The sequence below is a fragment of the Pseudopodoces humilis genome, chromosome 15, assembly GCF_049639895.1.
Source record: "Pseudopodoces humilis isolate 2021_Gansu_Grassland_sample_001 chromosome 15, ASM4963989v1, whole genome shotgun sequence".
In the NCBI taxonomy this organism is placed as follows: domain Eukaryota; kingdom Metazoa; phylum Chordata; class Aves; order Passeriformes; family Paridae; genus Pseudopodoces; species Pseudopodoces humilis.
Window position 1 is genome coordinate 19,625,719 of NC_142214.1, and position 17,835 is coordinate 19,643,553.

Sequence of the window (17,835 nt, forward strand, 5' to 3'; positions counted from 1 at the left end):
GGGCATGGAGCAGGGCTGGGTGAGATCCAAGGGGAGCCGTGGTTTCTCCAGGAAACACGGGCCACCGCGCTCCCAACAGAGCGGGATTCAGCGCCTGACGAGATGCGGCCTGACAGCGCGGCCCAATTAACCCGGCAGCGGGCAGGGAACCCGCGGGATGCCCCGGGAAACGGGAATGTGCACACACAGCCAGCAGGGAACCCAGCTCCCCCTGCTCTCCCAGCAGGGCTGTCCTTCTCCGGGCGGGAATAGGCTCAGAGAATCATCCCGGAATGGTTTGGGTGGAAGAGACCTCAGAGCTCCTCATGTCCCATGGGCAGGGGCGCTTCCCGCTGTCCCAGGCTGCTCCGAGCCCTGCCCAGCCTGGCCTGGGACACTTCCAGGGATCCAGGGGCACAGGACAGGGATGGGAACAGGGCCGGTCTCTCTGGCTGCAGCCTTTGATGGAGTTTCCGAGGACTCTTTTCCTCAGCCACAAGACCTGGACAAAGGAAAACTTGGTCACTGTCCCCCGGGGTCCAACCACTCAAGGGCTGGAGAGGGGCTTTGGGTAAGGGGTGGAGGGACAGGGCACAGGGAATGGCCAGAGGGCAGGGCTGGACGGGATACTGGGCAGGAATTGTTCCCCGGCAGGGTGGGCAGGTCCAGGATCCCTGGGAGTGATCCCTTCTCCCATGGGACACTCCGTGGAGGTGTCAGCCACAGAGCCACACCCCATTCTTCTGTCCGTGGAATCCAATAGAGCAGCAGTCCAGCTCTGCGAGGGATTGTCCAGCCCTGGCACAGCTGCTCCAGTGGTGGAGTCCCCATCCCTGGAAGTGTCTGGAAACCCTGTGGCACTTGAGGACGTGGCTCAGTGGTGACCAGGGTGGTCGTGCTGGTTGATGCTCGGCCCAGATGGTTTTAAAGGTGTTTTCCAACCTGAGCCATTCCATGATTCCATGAAATCTGCTCCCCAGAGAGCAGGAGCCCTGCCAGGGTTAGCCCCAGTCTCCAGTGGGTTATTCCTCACTCATCCAAGGCTCCAGCCAGCTGGGAGTGCCAGGATGAGCAGGATGTGACCCCTTCCCTTCCTGCCTCCCTCCCCTCCAGGACTGAGGCTGCCAACAGCGTCCTGCGGCGCTCGGCCGGCCGGGAGCGCGCCTACGTCCTGTCCGCCGCCAAGAAGAGCAACGGGTGAGTTCCAGAGGTGGGAATGGGGCAGCAGCCAGGGAAGGGGGGCTGGAGGTGAAGGGAACCTCCCCAGCACAGCAGCCAAGGACAGGCCACAAAGGTGCTGCGAGGGCTGGAGCTCCTTCCCTGCTAAGAGAGAGCTGGGGGGGCTCACCTGGAGAGGAGAAGGGTCCAGAGAGAGCTCAGAGCTCCTGCCAGGGCCTGAAGGGGCTCCAGGAGAGCTGGAGAGGGACTGGGGACAAGGAAGGGAGGGACAGGACACAGGGAATGGCTCCCAGTGCCAGAGGACAGGGCTGGATGGGATATGGGGCAGGAATTGTTCCTGGCAGGGTGGGCAGGCCCTGGCACAGGTGCCCAGAGCAGCTGGGGCTGCCCCTGGATCCCTGGAATGTCCCAGGCCAGGTTGGACACTGGGGCTGGAGCAGCCTGGGACAGTGGGAGCTGTCCCTGCCATGGCAGGGGGTGGGACTGGAAAATCTTTTAAGATCCCTTCCAGCCCAAATCATTCCATGGGATCTGCAGGTTTCTGCAGAACTGGGAGATCCTCCAAGTATTCCCTCTCGAGAGGGATGAAATTTCCAGAAAACCATGGGAGTCCCTAATTCCCTAAGGGAATCAAGAGTCCCATTTTCAGCCTTAGTCCTCCAGCTGCTCTCCGAGGTTTTGTTGGATTATTTCATTGGGAGCTTGCCCAGCTGTGCCCGCCCTGGTTGGGGCCAGCTCTGCCCAGAGGGGTGACAGGACCTGGGGTGGGGTCCTGGTGGCTCTGCCCCTGCCCAGGGAGTGCCTTTCCCTCCAATCCTTTAACTGCCCCTTAATCCTTCCTCCGCAGGAGCCCAACTCAGGAATTCCCAGCCCTGTTTGCCAAGAGGTGGGTGCTGGGGAGCCCTGCTGGGGCTGGCTGCGTGTGCCAGGCTGGGACAGCAGATCCCGGGAGTTTCACGGCACAGGAAGAACAATTCCTTGGAAAAGGAATGCTGGGGGTTGGATCCCGCTGGGTGTTTTTGGGGAGAAGCGGTGTTGGAAATGCTGGGAATGCAATCCTGAGGGTGCTTTGGGTTCTGGGCAACCCGAAACTGGGGAGATTGAGTCCCAGCTCTCCTGTTTGCTGGGAAGCTGCTCCAGCCAGCCAGGAGAAGGCTCCCCAGGCAGGGCACAGGGAAAGGTGCCCAGGGCTCCCTCTGGAACCCAGGAACTCAGCTGATGCTGCTTGGAAAAGTCCCGCTGACCTGGCTGCATTCTGCCCCTTGGGATGCTCAGCAGGAGCAGCAGGAACAGCCTGCTCAGGAAACAGGGAAAACAGGGATAAACTGCCTGGAGAGCTGCAGGACCAGAGGAAATGATGTGGCACGTGTCTCTCTCTCCCTGTGGAAAGGATTGAGATAGAAGAGGAGGAAGGACAGCAGAGGAGGAGCCCGACTGTGCCGGCTCCATCCAGCTTTGCTCCGGACAGCAGCAGGTGGGATGGATATTCCAGCCCTGGGATAACTGCATTTATCAGCTGCACAAACACAGCCAGGCCTGCAGGGTTTGCAGAGCAGGGGAAACCCTGGGGATGGAAACGGCTCCCGCTGGGATAAACGGGGAAAAATCGGTCACTAAACCCGAGTATTCCAGCAGAAAGGCAGATGTGAGCGACAGCAGTGCCACAGAGCACAGGGACACTGCTCAGGCACCAACGCAGGAGCTCTGGGCACAAAGCAGCAGTTCTGCTCCCGTGGGAAAAGCTCCTAAAAGACACCTGGGTTAATGTTATTTTATTTTTATTTTTATTTTTATTTTTATTTTTATTTTTTTAATTTTTTTATTTTTTTTATTTTTTTTTTTAATTTTATTTATTTTTTATTTTTTTTTAGGTTTTATTTTATTTTTTATTTTTTATTTTATTTATTTTATTTTATTTTTTTATTTTATTTTTTATTTTATTTTTTATTTTATTATTTTATTTTATTTTATTTATTTTTTATTTTATTTTTTTATTTTTTTATTTTATTTTTTATTTTTATTTTTTATTTTTTATTTCTTTTTTTATTTATTTTTATTTTTTTATTTATTTTTATTTTTATTTTTATTTTTATTTTTTTATTTTTTTTATTTTTTATTCTTTATTTATTTTATTTTATTTTATTATTTTTTAATTTTTTTATTTTATTTTATTTCTGTTATTTGTTTCTGTTATTTATTTCTGTTATTTATTTCTGTTATTTATTTCTGTTATTTATTTCTGTTATTTATTTCTGTTATTTGTTTCTGTTATTTGTTTCTGTTATTTGTTTCTGTTATTTGTTTCTGTTATTTGTTTCTGTTATTTGTTTCTGTTATTTAGTTTTTGTTATTTAGTTTTTGTTATTTAGTTTTTGTTATTTGTTTCTGTTATTTGTTTCTGTTATTTGTTTCTGTTATTTGTTTCTGTTATTTGTTTCTGTTATTTGTTTCTGTTATTTGTTTCTGTTATTTGTTTCTGTTATTTGTTTCTGTTATTTAGTTTTTGTTATTTGTTTTTGATTATTTTATTTTTAATTATTTTTAATTATTTTATTTTTGATTATTTTATTTTTAATTATTTTTAATTATTTTATTTTTGTTATTTTGTTTCTAATTATTTTGTTTCTAATTATTTTGTTTCTAATTATTTTGTTTCTAATTATTTTGTTTCTAATTATTTTGTTTCTAATTATTTTATTTATGTTTATTGGTCTATGTTTATATACATTCTATATATAAATAATAAAATATTAATAAACATAAATACAATAATATTATTACATCAATAATGTAAATATACTCTTAATAATATTCATAATTAAAGTAATAAAATATGAATGATAGCAACAATAAATTATTATATATTGTTATACGTTGTATATGTTATATTATTTATTATTATATAAATGAATAAATAATAGAAGATAAAAATTAAAATATTTACTAAAATAGAAATAATTTTAAAATACTATATTTCTTTATATTAATTTATAATTGTTTTTGTGGGTTTTTTTTTTTGTCAGTGCTAATGGGCTAAGAAAAACCAGCCCTGGATCTTCCTGGGATGAGCCAAAGGCAGCAGCAGCAGCGTCTCCCTCCAGGTGAGAGTTCCAGCACAGCCAGGGTGGGTGGGACAGCTTGGGCTGAAGGTCAGAGACCTCTGTGGGCACCGCTCTGGGAAAGGGGAGGAACCAAATCCACCTTTCCATGGGAAACCTTTCCTGGGTGCAGACTGCTCTCCATAAAGGTTTTATGGCTGAAATCCGTGTCTGACAATATCCCGACGCAAGGGCTCAAAACCCAAAAGGAAAAAATCCCAAATGCAGAATCCTGGGATGGTTTGGATTGGAAGGACCTTAAAGCCCATCCAGTCCCACCTTCCACTACCCCAGGGTGCTCCAAGCCCCTTCCAGCTGAACCCTCTCTTGCCAAACAGGAGTAAGGGAATAATTTCCTGTTGTTTTCTGGTGTTTTTGACTGAATCCATGCCTGGAGGATAGAAAAGGTGGAATAGTTCTCGCTGCAAACAGCGCAAGAAACAGCTCCAAAAGGACAGCTGCCCTTGTCCTGCTGCTTTTACTGGTGTGTCACTGCAGAAAGTGGAAATTCCTGGCAAAATCAGTGCTTTGAATTTAAAACTCGCTCCTGAGAAGATGACTTTGCCAGGGAGTGGATCGAGAAGGGTGATGATGATTCATTCCCATTTTCTTCATTCCCATCAGGAACACTCCGGTGCAGGGCAGATTTGCTGCAGTTGGAGCTGCTTTGACCAGGAATGACAATTTTGTCCTTTTTCCTCCCTTGCAGCCCCAAACCAGGCAGCAGGAGCCAAACATCCCCATCCCTGAGTGACACCTCGGGGAAAATCTCCACTTCTGCTGAAGTCAGGTGGGTGTGGAGCCCTGCAGTGGCCTCAGGATCCCTCAGAGCAGGATGGGGAATCCATCCCTGCCTGGGGCATCCCCTGGAGACACAAAATCCTCCAGGAGCAGCACAGAACAGCAAACTCCACACAGGGAATTCCAGGCAAGGGGCAAAACCATCCGGGAGGAAACGTTCCCAGATGGAAGCCGAGGGCTTCCCACAGTTTGAGCATTTCCCAGCTCCGTGCTGGGAATGTGAATCCAAACCTGCAGCCCTTTCCATCGGCTCAGCTGATGGTTTTCCCTTTGATTTTTCCTCCCCTCTTCCTGCCCTGTTCGTAGCTCCCTCGCAGCGCCGCTCTGTGCAGCTCCTGTGGCTCCTCGTCTCCCTCCCTCACGCTCCTGCTGTTTTCCCTGCAGGAATGGTGAGGACAGACAGGCCCTGGATGGGAAACTCTCCGTGGGAACGGTGTCCCAGCGTGGGGATGGGTAAGGAATGGGCAGGGGATGCTGCTGGACCAAGGATTTGCTGGGGAACAGCAGCTCCCTGCTGCTGCTGCCAGCCCTGGGCTGCACTCCAAGAGCAGCACCTGCTGGCAAAGCTGCAGCCTGCCAGAGATCTCCTCTCTTCCCCCTCTCCTCTGGGATTCTCCTCCCTGCATTTTGGATTTTGCTGCTCCCTTTGCCTCCCCTGCCCTTCCCCAGAACTGTCCCACCTCCGAGGGCTCTGCTGGTCCTTGGTGGCCGCTGCTGGTGCTGGTCCGTGGTTCCGTGATCCGTGACCTGCAGCCTGGCCCAGCGCCCTGGGGAATGCAGCCCTGCCCATCCTGATGGAGACATTTAGCCCCATTGTGTTCCCCAAACAAATATCTGCACATTTCTCCAGGGTGATACCTTACAAAGGCTGACAGGTCCCATTTTCACTGGAATTTTCCTTTTCCTAGTGACAAAGCTCCGAAGGAAAAGCCTGAGAGGTTCCCATGGGATGAAGGAACCCCCAGAGCCACGAATGGAAGGTAGAGCCACTGTGGGATTCCTGGGCACTGCACAATCCACAAAACCCTCTTCTGGAGCTGGCTGGAATCTTGGCATGGATATTTACTGGTGGAAAAGCAGATTCCATCTGGGCTTTGTAGAGCTGCTCTCTCCTCTGTGAAGTGCATGGGGAAAGTGACTGCAGAACGTGGCTCAAGTTGTGTCTCTCTTTTCCAGATTTCCTGAGCACACAGAAGCCAATAACGGGTTTTACCGACCAGAGTAAGTGGAAAATTCCCTTTTTCTCCTTCATTTTAGGGCTGGGGGTGTTTCTCCTGACCTGGGACTGCCCTGTGGGTCTGACCCAGGAACTCCAAAGGCCTGGGATCTTCCAGCTGCTTTCCTCACACGAGGACGAGCGGGTTGGATTTGGGGCTCAGCCCTTCAGGAAATTCCCAGAGCTAAGCAGGAGGGAGGAAAAGCTGTTCCACCAGAGCCAGGAAAACCTCGTGGTGGATGTTCTTCCTCCTTGGTGTCCTCCTCTTGCTGAGCTTCCTGCTGGGACCAACCCCCTTCTCTCGCAGGTGCAGCTCTGGTTCCTGGGACAGAGCTGGGGATGCTCCGGAGAAGCTGCTCCGTCCATCCGAGCCCTCCCTGGGTGACACCAGGTGTGACCCTGCACGGGGGCTGGGGCTGGCACCCTCTGCTTCCAGAGGGAGCTGGGCTGGGAATAAACAACCTGTCCAGAGCAGAGCTGGGATTAGGATCCAAACTGGGCAACAAAGCAGCTGGGAAAGGAAAATCCTGCGTGGGTAAACAGCGGGAACGGCATCTTCCATTCACTGTTACACAACTTCTTCCCAGAGGAGCAGAATTCAGGAGGAATTTCTTCCTGGAAAGGGTTCTCAGGCCTTGGCAGGGGCTGCCCAGGGAGGGTTGGAGTGCCCATCCCTGGAGGTGTGCGAGGAAGGGCTGGAGGTGGCACCCAGAGCTCTGGGCTGGGGACAAGGTGGGCATCGGGCACAGCTTGGATTTGATGATGCCAGAGGGGTTTTCCAGCCTCAGGGGCTCTGGGAGCAGATCCAGCAGCTTCAGCACTGCCTTTAGTGCCTCCATCCCACACGGTTTTAGAGCCTTTGGTCCCCTGGCATTGCCAGAGGTGGGGGGTCAGGGGGGAATTGCTGCTGTTGGCAGCACTGAGCTCCCTGGAGCTGCTTCCCTCCCTTGTCCATTATTCTGGGATTCATTTCCATGTCTTGGCACAACAAAGGCCTTGAGGTGAGCAGATTTCAGGGCCAGGTTGGACACTGGGGCTCAGAGCAGCTTGGGATAGTGGAAGGTGTCCCTGCCCATGGCAGGGGTGGCACTGGATGGGCTTTAAGGTCCTTCCAACCCAAACCATTCCATGATTCCTGGATCCTAGGAAATGAATTCAGCCCCCTGAGCTGAGGTGAGGAGGGTGCCACTGCCTGGAGCTGCTGCTGGGGATGTGGGAATGTCTTCTCCAAAGTCATCCATGTTGTGCTTTGTCCAGGTGCTCCATCCTGGGACAGGACAGGAAATTCCTGTATGGAGATGTGTGGGAATTGAATCCCAGTAATCACCCCAGTTCCCCCACCAGCCTCTCCTCCTCTTGGTTAGGATGGAAAATGTTTTTTTCTGAGGGAAAATCAGTTCTCTTAGACACTTCTTTCCTGTTTCCTGGGCTGATACAAAGTGCAGCGTTGCTGTTCCATACAGATCCCCTGGGAACTTTTGGAAGCTCTAAATTCCCTGGGTTTTTTTGCCAGGTCACCCTTGCAGTCTGATGTCCCTTTTCGTGCCACTGAGAGAACCCCTGTGCACATCGAGGACACAGAATATTCCTTTAAAAGGTAAGAGTGGGGTGAATTTAATGGGTGCAGGAATAATCCTGAGGATTAAGGGAAACCTGAATGGGCAGGCACAGAAAGAGGCTCCTCATCCCGCTTTTATCCCAAGGATGGAGACAACTGAAACTGAAATAAACCAAGAGCTTTGTGTTGTATCCCCCTCCATCTCCTTTGAGACCAGACAGGTTTTTCCTCCTCTCGTGTTCTCCGTGGGGTTCAGTCAGTCCCTTTTCATTCCCTGATAATCCAGGGATGCAGCAGCAGCAGCACGGAGCTGGAAGCAGCTGGATCCAGGGTCATGGAGAGTCCTGGAGAAAAGCAGAGCAGGGCCAGGATCCACTTTTTAGGGATGTGATGGGTGTTGCTTTCCAGGTCTGTCCTGGGCTATGAGGAGAGGAGCAGCTCCACGAATCCTGAGGGCCCATCCCACCACCAGCCCTACTGGGATGAGACAAGGTGAGCACTGGGGGGACTGGGAGGTTTGGGACTGGTGATTTGGGATGTTTGGAATGGCTCTCCAGCTGCTCCCAGCCCGCTCCTCTCCAGGGAATGGGTGTCTGCCCATCCCAGCATGGATTTTCCCACTCCTGGCTCTCTGGTTTAGGTTCCTGCACTCATCCAGCCTCAGTGAGAGGGGCCAAGGAGCTCCTGGCCATGACGCCCCCCCAGAGCCCCCCAGGCTGAAGGATCCCACTGAGCCCAGCAGGGCCGGGTAAGGAATGGGATATTCCCCCCAGCTTCTCCTGTGGGATGAGGGTCATTCCTTGGGTATCTCATCCCCTGCTGATAAATATCCCCCCAGGTTCTCCTTTCCATAGAACAAGGAATTGTTGAAGCTGGAAAAGACCTTTGGGATCAAGTCCAAGGGTCAGCCAGCACCATCACCATGTTCAGCACCAATTCATGTCCCCAGGTGCCACATCCACTCATTTCCTGAACGTTTCCAGGCCTTTACAATCCTTTCCATGCAGAATTTTTTCCCAATATCCAACCTAAGCCTCCCCTAGTGCAACCTGCGACCTTTTTGTGCCTGATTCTAGTGCTGCTTCTGCTGGATGAACCTTTCACCACGGTTTTACAGGAAAATCTGGGAGGAAATATCCTCCTTGGCTGGAGCCATCAAATCCTGTCCAGCTGGAGCTGCTTCCTAGACTTTAAATTTGGGTCTCCAGGGAGAGATAAATAAAGGGAGAGCAACAAAATTTGGCATTAGACATCATGGTCTGGTTTTGAACTTCCCCACTCAGGGCTGGGTGTGCACATGGAAGGACTTTATGGACTGGTTTCCTTTCTTTTGTCCATATTTTCCACCTGAATTGGAAGAGCTGAGGCTCTTGGTGAAACTGGGCTCCCTCCCAGGTGTGTCAGTGAGAGCACCTTGGAGTCAGGGGGTGACCAGAGTGTTCCTCTCCCCAGGCCTGAGCTGTGCTCCCAGGACACTGCTGGCAGCAGGGACAGGGATGTGGGAATGTCATCCTGCGTGCAGAGGGAGGAAACCACGGCAGGAAGGCAAGAGAAATAATGGGGCTGCTTTTCCTGGTGGGGAATTTGGTGCAGGGAGCTCTGGGGGAGGCACTAAAGGTGCCGTGGTTGGGGTCCTTCCTTTCAGCTCTGTTTCTTAAGAGGCCTGGATTTTCCATCTGGGTTTTTTCACATCCCTTTGGGTTATTTGAGGACTTGGGTTAGTGCTGGGTGGATGCATTTGATGATCTTAAAGGGCTTTTCCAACCTAAACAATTCCGTGATTCCACGATTCTATCTGGAACATTTCCGTGCAGGGATATTGGACTTTTTTATTTTTTCCCCTTGAGGCAGGAGATTCTCCAGGGGCTGCATCTCCATCCCACAGGAATTCTGTGCTCAGGGTGCTTCCACAGAACATAAAGCTCTCATGTCTTGGCAGGTTGAGCTCTGTTCCTGCAGGAAGCAGCGTCCCAGCTCCAGAGATTCCACATGGCAACGAGTCTGAGCCACGCAGGGACAGGTACGGAGCTGGGCCACCAGGACATCCCTCACACACCTCCAGCTCTCCTTCCTGGCCTGTCCCAAGGCATCCAAATGCTCATTTCCTGGCTTAGGGAATTCAGGAGCCAGTACAGACTCTGCCAGTGCCACCTTTCACCCTGGAAGGAGCAGAGCACTGCAGGGATCTCCCACAGGAATTGTTGCAGCTCAGCATCAGGAGGATGTGGAGCTGCTGGAGAGAGCCCAGAGGAGCCACAGAGCTGCTCCAAGGCTGGAGCCCCTCTGGAGCCAGCCTGGGAGAGCTGGGAATGTTCACCTGGAGAGGAGAAGGATCCAGGGAGAGCTCAGAGCTCCTGCCAGGACCTGAAGGGGCTCCAGGAGAGCTGGAGAGGGACTGGGGACAAGGGATGGAGGGACAGGACACAGGGAATGGCTCCCAGTGCCAGAGGGCAGGGATAGATGGGATATGGGGCAGGAATTGTTCCCTGGCAGGGTGGGCAGGCCCTGGCACAGGTGCCCAGAGCAGCTGGGGCTGTCCCTGGATCCCTGGAATGTCCAAGGCCAGGCTGGACAGGGCTTGGAGCACCTGGGACAGTGGGAGGTGTCCCTGCCATGGCAGGGGTGGCACCAGATGAGTTTTAAGGTCCCTCCCAAGCTAAAGCACCCTGACACTGGTGCTGTGACAGGCACAGTGATCCTGCACTTACCCCCACAGTGGGCAGGGTCACATGCAGGTGCTGGAGCTCCTGACAGCTCTTTCCTCCCCACCAGGATCACTCTGGACTATGAGGGACAACCCAGTGCCAGCACAGACAGCCCCCGTGAGAGCCTGGGGGACTGGAGGCACAGCGAGCCCACCCCGGGGCCAGCCAGGTACGCTGGGGACCTCCCTGTGGTGGTGCCACAAGTGGCTCTCAGCCTCATCCTTCGCTCCTTGGAACACTCCTGGCTGAAGCAGGGAGCCAGGGAATTTGCCCAATCCAATAGCACTGACCACAGGAGTTCTGGGAGGGAATTGTTCCCCTGAGGGTGGGCAGCCCCTGGCACAGGTGCCCAGAGCAGATCCCTGGCAGTGCCCAAGGCCAGGCTGGACACTGGGGATTGGGGCAGCCTGGGACAGTGGGAGATATCCCTGCCCATGGCAGGGGTGGAATTGGGATGAACTTGGAGGTGCCTCCCAACCCAAACCACTCTGGGATTCTGGAATTCCCTCATCCTGTGATTCTGTTAACCTGTGGTGTCCCAGTTCTCCCAGGGGCAGGATCCACCCTCAGCAGACCCTGGACACTCATGTGAGCTGCTCAGAGCAAAGACTCCCCTTGGATTTATGGTCAAACTGGTTTTAATTCCTCAGCAGGTCTGAGTTCAGCTCCCAGGAGAGCGTTCCTGGTTCCCAGGAGTCCCAGCCCCCCGTGTCCCTGTTCCAGGACTGCCAGTCCTTCGGAGGCTCCGTGCCCAGCCACAGGATTCCAGGCTACGTGGACAGCCAGATGCTCAGCACCAGGAGGTGAGGGTTTGGGGGTGAAGGGTTTGGGAGTGAGGGTTTGGGGGTGAAGGGTTTGGGGGTGAGGGTTTGGGAGTGAGGGTTTGGGAGTGAGGGTTTGGGGGTGAAGGGTTTGGGGGGTGAGGGTTTGGGAGTGAGGGTTTGGGGGTGAGGGTTTGGGATGCAGACAGGGAAAGCTGCTGGCATGGGACACCTTCCACTATCCCAGGCTGCTCCAAGCCCCATCCAGCCTGGCCTTGGACACTTCCAGGAATGGGGCAGCCACAGCTTCTCCAGGCAATCCGTTTGGGAATGCTTTGGCTTTGCTCAGGTGCTGGGTTTGGAGCCTGCTCTCCCTGTGGAGCACAGAACCGGCACAGAGAGCAGAGCATGGGGAAATGATGCAATCATGAAGTTCTCGTGGCTGGGAAAGGCCTCTGTGACCATCAGCTGTCAATCCAGTGCTGTCACATGCTCGCCACCAAGCCACAGCCTCACATCCACACATTCCCTGGGTGCCAGAGCCCCGGCAGTGACTGTGAGCCCAGCGTGGGGACTGCAGAGATTCCTGCTGCTCAGGGCTTTGTGTCTCCTCAGCAGGCCCAGCCCCGATCCCAGAGGGAGCGCTTTTCCCGGGAGCAGCAGCCCCAGGAGCAGCTGGTATGACGGTGCCAGGGGGCACGGGGACTTCAGCCCCCCTGCAGGACGGTGAGTGCAGGGCTGGGATCCCAGATTCCCAAACCAAGGAACTTCCCACTGCCACACTTCCATCCAGGTGTCCTGATCCACGTGCTGATTCCCTGGGAGTGAGCAGGTGTTGGCTGGGAGGGGTCAGTGCCCAGCAGGGAGATTCCAGCCCAGATTCCCACCCCGTGTGAGGATCCCTCAGCTGCCCAAACTCAGAGCTTGAGACTGTTCCACTTCCTCTCCCCAGCCACGAGTCCCTTCCCAGGGATCCCACCATGTCCATGTCCCAGAGAAGCCACAGGGTGCCGTTCTACATGGACAGCTTAAACTGTAACAGCACCAGGTAAACGGGGAGTCACCAGGGCTCCGAGGGAAACTTCCCAGAAATTTATGGAATAGGAGCCAGCAGGCAAAGCCAAAGAGCTGAGAGAGGGAGGATTGGTTTCCAGGGAGTGGATTCATGATCCAGAGGCACAGACCAGCTCTTAAACCATTCCTAGCTAAAGCTGCCTAGCAGAGGATCTGGGATACATCCAGAAAAATCCCTGGAGATTTTTCACTGTGTGGGAAGCCAGAAGAGAGGAACAGGAGAATGGGGAGCTGGTTGTTGGTCTTTACTACAGGAAAACAGCGAGAGAGTCCCTGTCCCCAGAATGTCAATGGTTAAATGACAGAACTGCTCCCAGGACAAGGCTGATGGAAGGGGCAGGAGGTGTCCAGTGTGGAATACCATTATCCTGCAGTCCCTCCTGGCAGTGCCAGCCCGCCCATGTGCTGTCTGATGCTCCATGCAGCCACCAGAGCAAGGCTGAGGGCTGGATCTGTAACAATCAGTAGTTCTGGGGGTGAAGAGGGGGCACAAGATCCTTGGATTGGCTCCAGGAAAGGTCAGCCTCACTCCAGGTCTCATTGCTGAGCGGATGGACAGAGCTGTTTTCCATGGGGACAGGTCCACTGGCTTTGGGAATGTTCCCATCTCCTGCAATTCCTCCTGTGCCTGTTCTCCCTGTGGCTGCTCCCAGTCAGGCTCCCACTCACTCAGCCCATCTTCACTGGAAGATCTCGTTGGATCTTCTGTCTCATGGCCCCACAAGTGAGATTTCCCCAAATCCCTTCTCCAGGGAAGCAATCCTGTCCTGTGGCAGATGTAGAAGGAGAAAGGGATTGGTTTGGTCCATGATAAGGTCTGGCAAAGGGCTGTGCTGTCCATCTGCCCTCCCAGCAGTGGCAGCCGCTCCTCTCCTGGCTGCCAGCTTGGATCCTGCCGTGGCTCACAGAATTTTCCCTCTCTCCACAGGCTCCTCTCCAGTTCCAGTGAGAGGCTCTGCAGCTCCCACCACAGCTCTGGGTACCAGCCTGACTCCAGCACTGCCGGGTAAACAACCAAGGGGGCACAATGCCCTCGCTGCAGGGTGGGGACATCCTGCCTGGTGAGGAATTCCAGCTTTGGCACCTGCCTGGTGAGGAATTCCAGCTTTGGCACCTGCCTGGTGTCACCCACTGCGGCCAGCAGGGTCAGGGCAGTGATTGTCCCCCTGTGCTGGGCACTGCTGAGGTGGTTCCACGTGGAATCCCGGGGTCACTTCTGGACAAGGCAGACCCTGAGGGGCTGGAGCCAGGGAAGGGAGCAGAGCTGGAAAGAGGGTGGAGAATTCCTGAGGGATCTCAGAAAGGGGCTCAGCCTGGAGCAAAGGAGGCTCAGGGGGAATTTCTGGCTCTGCACAAGTCCCTGCCAGGAGGGGACAGCCGGGGGGTCAGTCTCTGCTCCCAGGGAACAGGGACAGGAGGAGAGGGAACGGCCTCAGGATGGGCCAGGGGAATTGAGGTTGGTGGTGGAAGTGTTCAGAAAATGTGTGGATGTGACACTTGGGAAAGTGGTTTGGTGGTGACCATGGTGGTGGCACCATGATGATGTTAAAGGTCTTTGTCAAGATTAATGATTCCATGATGTAGAAAGAGCCCGGGCTCAGTTTAAGTAAAAAGAAAAAGAGGTTTCTTTCCTTAGCCATGACAGGGCTTAGTGTAAGAAGGGAGGATTAATCCCAGCTTTTAGGCAGCAGTGGAAATGCACCATGGAAATGGAAAAGGCTGATTAATTCCTGTCAGAGCTGCAGGCAGAGGGTGGGGGGCACAGGGCTCCCCTTGGAGCAGGGATGGGGCATGAAATTCTGCAGCTGGGATTGGAAAGAGGCAGGAATATGCAAGGGAGGTATAAAAACATCCCCAACCAGCCAGCAGTGTCTGAAATCACTGGAGATACTCCAGAGGCGGAACAGCCCCTGGAAGCAGCGCTGTGCCACAGGGCTCGGTGGATCGGGGGAGCTGGGAGCTCTCCCCGTGCCCATTGTGCGCCTAATCCTGACGGGAGCTGGGAAAGATTTATCCCTCAAACCCCTGACTGGATGAAAGGGTTACATTATCCATCCCATTCTTTCCAATTAACTCGATTTGTTTTGCTGGGGTAATTAGAGGAGTTGTTATTTAGCAACAATAGGCAGGATTTATTGGGGAACAACAGCATCCCGTTCCGAGCCTCTCCCGCACGCGTTCCGTGTCCGGGGGCACTCCCGAGCCCTGCCCGGCTCTGCCGAGCCCCAGCCGCTCTTTTCTCATGCAAATGATTCCCGTTTTCCCAGGAGAGGGATCCTCTTTGTCAAGGAGTACGTGAACACGGGCGGCTTTGCAGCCTCGCCGCGCCACGGCAGGTACGGAGCGCTGGGGACAGCCGTGTCACCTCCCGTGTCACCTCCGGGTGGGACAGCCGTGGGACAGCCGTGTCACCTCCCGTGTCACCTCCGGGTGGGACAGCCGTGTCCCCTCCCGTGTCCCCTCCCGTGTCCCCGCCGCGTGTCCCGGCCGTGTGCCAGCCCGGCACAGGGAGAGGTGCTCACCCAGCAGGATGGGGCAGCTGCAGCTGATCGGGCCCGGGCGGGTGTTGGGAGGGCTCTGTGCTCTCCTCCCGCTGTGCTGGTGGCAGCAGAACTGTGTCCCACTGCTCCCAGGGGACAGGGAAGCTCCTCCTGGAGTGGCTTGGTGTCTCTGGGGTGGATGGGAGCACCACGCTGCAGGTTTGGCACTGGGAGACACCTGTAACCAAATGATTGGAGTGCGAGAGGAGAATGTGGAGGGTGAGGGCTCTCACTGGAAAAACTTCATTGTATGAGTTAAAAAACATGAAGTGGCACCATTTTCAAGCTTAAATCTTCAGTCCTTTGTGTTCTGCTCTGGTGAAGCTGCTCCAAACCAGCCCCAGCGTGACAAGACCCCCGTGCACATCATCCTCACGGTGATGTGGCACCAGTTCACACCAGTTTGGTGCTCCCTGCAGGCGTTTTCCTCCCTCAGCGCTGGGCTGACATCCCTGCAGGAGCTGATGACACTCTGTAAATCTCCAGCCTGTCCCAGAGCTCAGCAAAGCCGCTGTCAGCAGCCAAAGATAAACCAAATATCCAGGAACCTCAGGCAGAGAGGGAACGCTCAGCTGGATGAGGGATGAGACCAAGGATGTGCTCTGTGCCTTTCCCTGCATAACAGTGCAGGATTTGGAGCTGCAGCAGTGAGAAGCTGCTATTTGTAGGGGCCAAATGTAAACATTGCTTATTTATTTTATTATTATTATTTATTTATTGTTTTTATTTTTATTATGTAAACATTTGGTGAGGCCAGAGTTTTGCCTGGAGAGTCCCCTCTGGGGGTACTTAGTGGTTCCTCTTTGTGTCCTGGGAAGGCACTTTGAGGACCTTCTCCCCAAGGAACAGGTAGCCAGGATATTCCAAATCATTGGATTATGATTCTCTGAGGTTCTCTTCCCACAAAGCACTGCCAAGAGCTGATATTTCCCTCCTTCATTCCGCAGCCTTGTGGATTTGAGTGACCTGGAGAGAAGCAGCTACAGCCACCACAGTTACCTGTCCAGTGCTCCCCTGCACAGGTAGGACAGGGCGGGGCTGCCTTGCGGGGTTCATCCGATTCTCAATCAGAAATGATTTTAAGGGTTTGCTTTTTGAGGACACTGGGGTGTGTTTGGTGGAACAGCAGCACAATAAATGGAAATACAGCCAGGTGGGCTCCAAGTCAGAGTCCAGAGCAGGCCACCAAGGTGATGAGAGGGATGGAGCACCTCTCCTGTGAGGAAAGGCTGAGAGAATTGGGATTGTTCAGCCTGGAGCTGAGAAGCTTTGTGGTAACCTAATTGTGGCTGTCCAGTGCCTGAAGGGAGCCCGCAAGAAGAATGGAAAGGGATTGTTTCCAAGGGCCTGGAGTGACAGGACAAAAGAGAATGTCTTCTCACCAACTGAGGGCAGGGATGGATGGGATATTGGGCAGGAATTGTTCCCTGGCAGGGTGGGCAGGCCCTGGCACAGGTGCCCAGAGCAGCTGGGGCTGTCCCTGGATCCCTGGCAGTGCCCAAGGCCAGGCTGGATGGGGCTGGGAGCAGCCTGGGACAGTGGGAGGTGTCCCTGCTGTGGCAGAGGGTGGGACTGGATGAGCTTTACAGTCCCTTCCGACCCAAACCATTCCACGATTCCACAACTGTGGAATCTCAGGATTCTGAGATCTGTCCTGCCCCACTGCTGTGGTCTCTGCACCCCTGGGACAGCACAGTCCCCTGCTCTGTCACTCACACAGTCCCACGTGTGGGAGCAGGCTGCTCATGGACAGCAGTGCTGATGGCTGGGATAAAGCCCTGGCAGCAGGGCTGGGACTAGAAGCAGAACACCACAGAGGAACCCAGTGCCCTGTTCTTCCCAGGTCCAGTGAGCCCCTGTGCAGTTACTGCAGCCGGGAGATCCGAGACTGCCCCAAGATCATCATCGAGCACCTGAACATCCACTGCCACGAGTACTGCTTCAGGGTGAGCTCCAGTGCCTGTGCTGCTGGGAATGGTGGGGCTGGGAGCAGGGATCTTCCTGCAAATTCCATCCCCAGGCTTTCAGAGGGATATACGTGGGGTGTGCCAAATCCTTACCTCACACTGGGACAAAAAGAGTCAGGCGGCCACAGGTGTCCCCAGAAGGTTTTTCAGGTCTTTGAATAAATGTTAGAACAAGGAGAATTCTTTGTTATTGGCAGCACCCTCAGAACAGCCTCATGTCCTTGCCCCAGTGTCCTTGGGGCAGACTTGCTGCTTTGTGGTCTTTGTGCTCTAGTGGAGGCGGCTGAATCCTCAAACCCTGCAGGGTTTCCAAGGAAAGTGTGCGGGGATGTGGGCAGGGTGGGAGGAAGAGGGATGGGGAGTGTGGGAGGAAGAGGCCTGCAGGGACATTTGGCTGTTGTAGGAAAGTGCAGCCTCAAAGGTTGCATCCTCACCCCTTAATAAAATGATGCAGAGACCTCTGTCCCCTCCCTTGTGCTGTTCCTGCGTGGGGTTTTGGTCATTGCCCAACCTCCTTGTTTTCCCTTTGGCAGTGTGGAATTTGCCACAAAGCGATGGGAGAGCTCCTGGATAAAATATTCATCCACCGGGACATTGTCCACTGTGACAAGTGCTACGAGAAGCTCTTCTAGGTGGGTTTCCAGAGCCCCTTTCCAAAGCCATTCCCAGGGGGATGGCTGGGTGAGAGCTCAGAATTCACTGTGAAGGGCATTTAACCCTCACATTTCCAGGGTGAGCAGGCAGGGATCTTCCTGGGCTGCTGGCTGGGAAGCAGTGACCTTGTTGCAGCGTTAGCTGGAAACTCACTCGCTCTGTCCCGGGGGCGGTGGTTGGAACCAGAACCTCGGTGACAAACAGGCTGTGGTGGCTTCCCGGGGGTGACAGGCTTGAGTGATGACAGAAATGTCCCTCAGAGGTGGGGAGTCCTCTCGGAAGGCAGTTGAAGGTTCCTTGCCG

At 53.3% G+C, this 17,835-nt stretch overlaps 1 protein-coding gene across 8 annotated transcripts in view; it reads left to right on the forward strand.

Annotated features, from left to right (window-relative positions):
• ZNF185 (zinc finger protein 185 with LIM domain) overlaps nucleotides 1–17,835 on the forward strand; it is a 29,781-nt gene that overhangs the window by 10,065 nt on the left and 1,881 nt on the right. For 2 of the 8 annotated variants that reach the window (XM_088062741.1, XM_088062740.1), the window contains exons 9-31: nucleotides 1,093–1,176; nucleotides 2,006–2,044; nucleotides 2,549–2,632; nucleotides 4,182–4,259; nucleotides 4,966–5,046; nucleotides 5,442–5,510; nucleotides 5,966–6,037; nucleotides 6,234–6,278; nucleotides 6,581–6,664; nucleotides 7,787–7,870; nucleotides 8,240–8,323; nucleotides 8,472–8,579; nucleotides 9,284–9,376; nucleotides 9,771–9,851; nucleotides 10,604–10,705; nucleotides 11,187–11,339; nucleotides 11,913–12,023; nucleotides 12,250–12,345; nucleotides 13,300–13,377; nucleotides 14,639–14,707; nucleotides 15,859–15,933; nucleotides 16,755–16,857; nucleotides 17,412–17,510. In XM_088062741.1, coding sequence (XP_087918867.1) covers nucleotides 1,093–1,176; nucleotides 2,006–2,044; nucleotides 2,549–2,632; nucleotides 4,182–4,259; nucleotides 4,966–5,046; nucleotides 5,442–5,510; nucleotides 5,966–6,037; nucleotides 6,234–6,278; nucleotides 6,581–6,664; nucleotides 7,787–7,870; nucleotides 8,240–8,323; nucleotides 8,472–8,579; nucleotides 9,284–9,376; nucleotides 9,771–9,851; nucleotides 10,604–10,705; nucleotides 11,187–11,339; nucleotides 11,913–12,023; nucleotides 12,250–12,345; nucleotides 13,300–13,377; nucleotides 14,639–14,707; nucleotides 15,859–15,933; nucleotides 16,755–16,857; nucleotides 17,412–17,510 — 1,972 coding nt within the window. The remainder of the gene's footprint in view (nucleotides 1–1,092; nucleotides 1,177–2,005; nucleotides 2,045–2,548; nucleotides 2,633–4,181; nucleotides 4,260–4,965; nucleotides 5,047–5,441; nucleotides 5,511–5,965; nucleotides 6,038–6,233; nucleotides 6,279–6,580; nucleotides 6,665–7,786; nucleotides 7,871–8,239; nucleotides 8,324–8,471; nucleotides 8,580–9,283; nucleotides 9,377–9,770; nucleotides 9,852–10,603; nucleotides 10,706–11,186; nucleotides 11,340–11,912; nucleotides 12,024–12,249; nucleotides 12,346–13,299; nucleotides 13,378–14,638; nucleotides 14,708–15,858; nucleotides 15,934–16,754; nucleotides 16,858–17,411; nucleotides 17,511–17,835) is intronic. The other 6 variants (XM_014256380.2, XM_088062742.1, XM_088062743.1 and 3 more) reach the window with 6 other exon arrangements.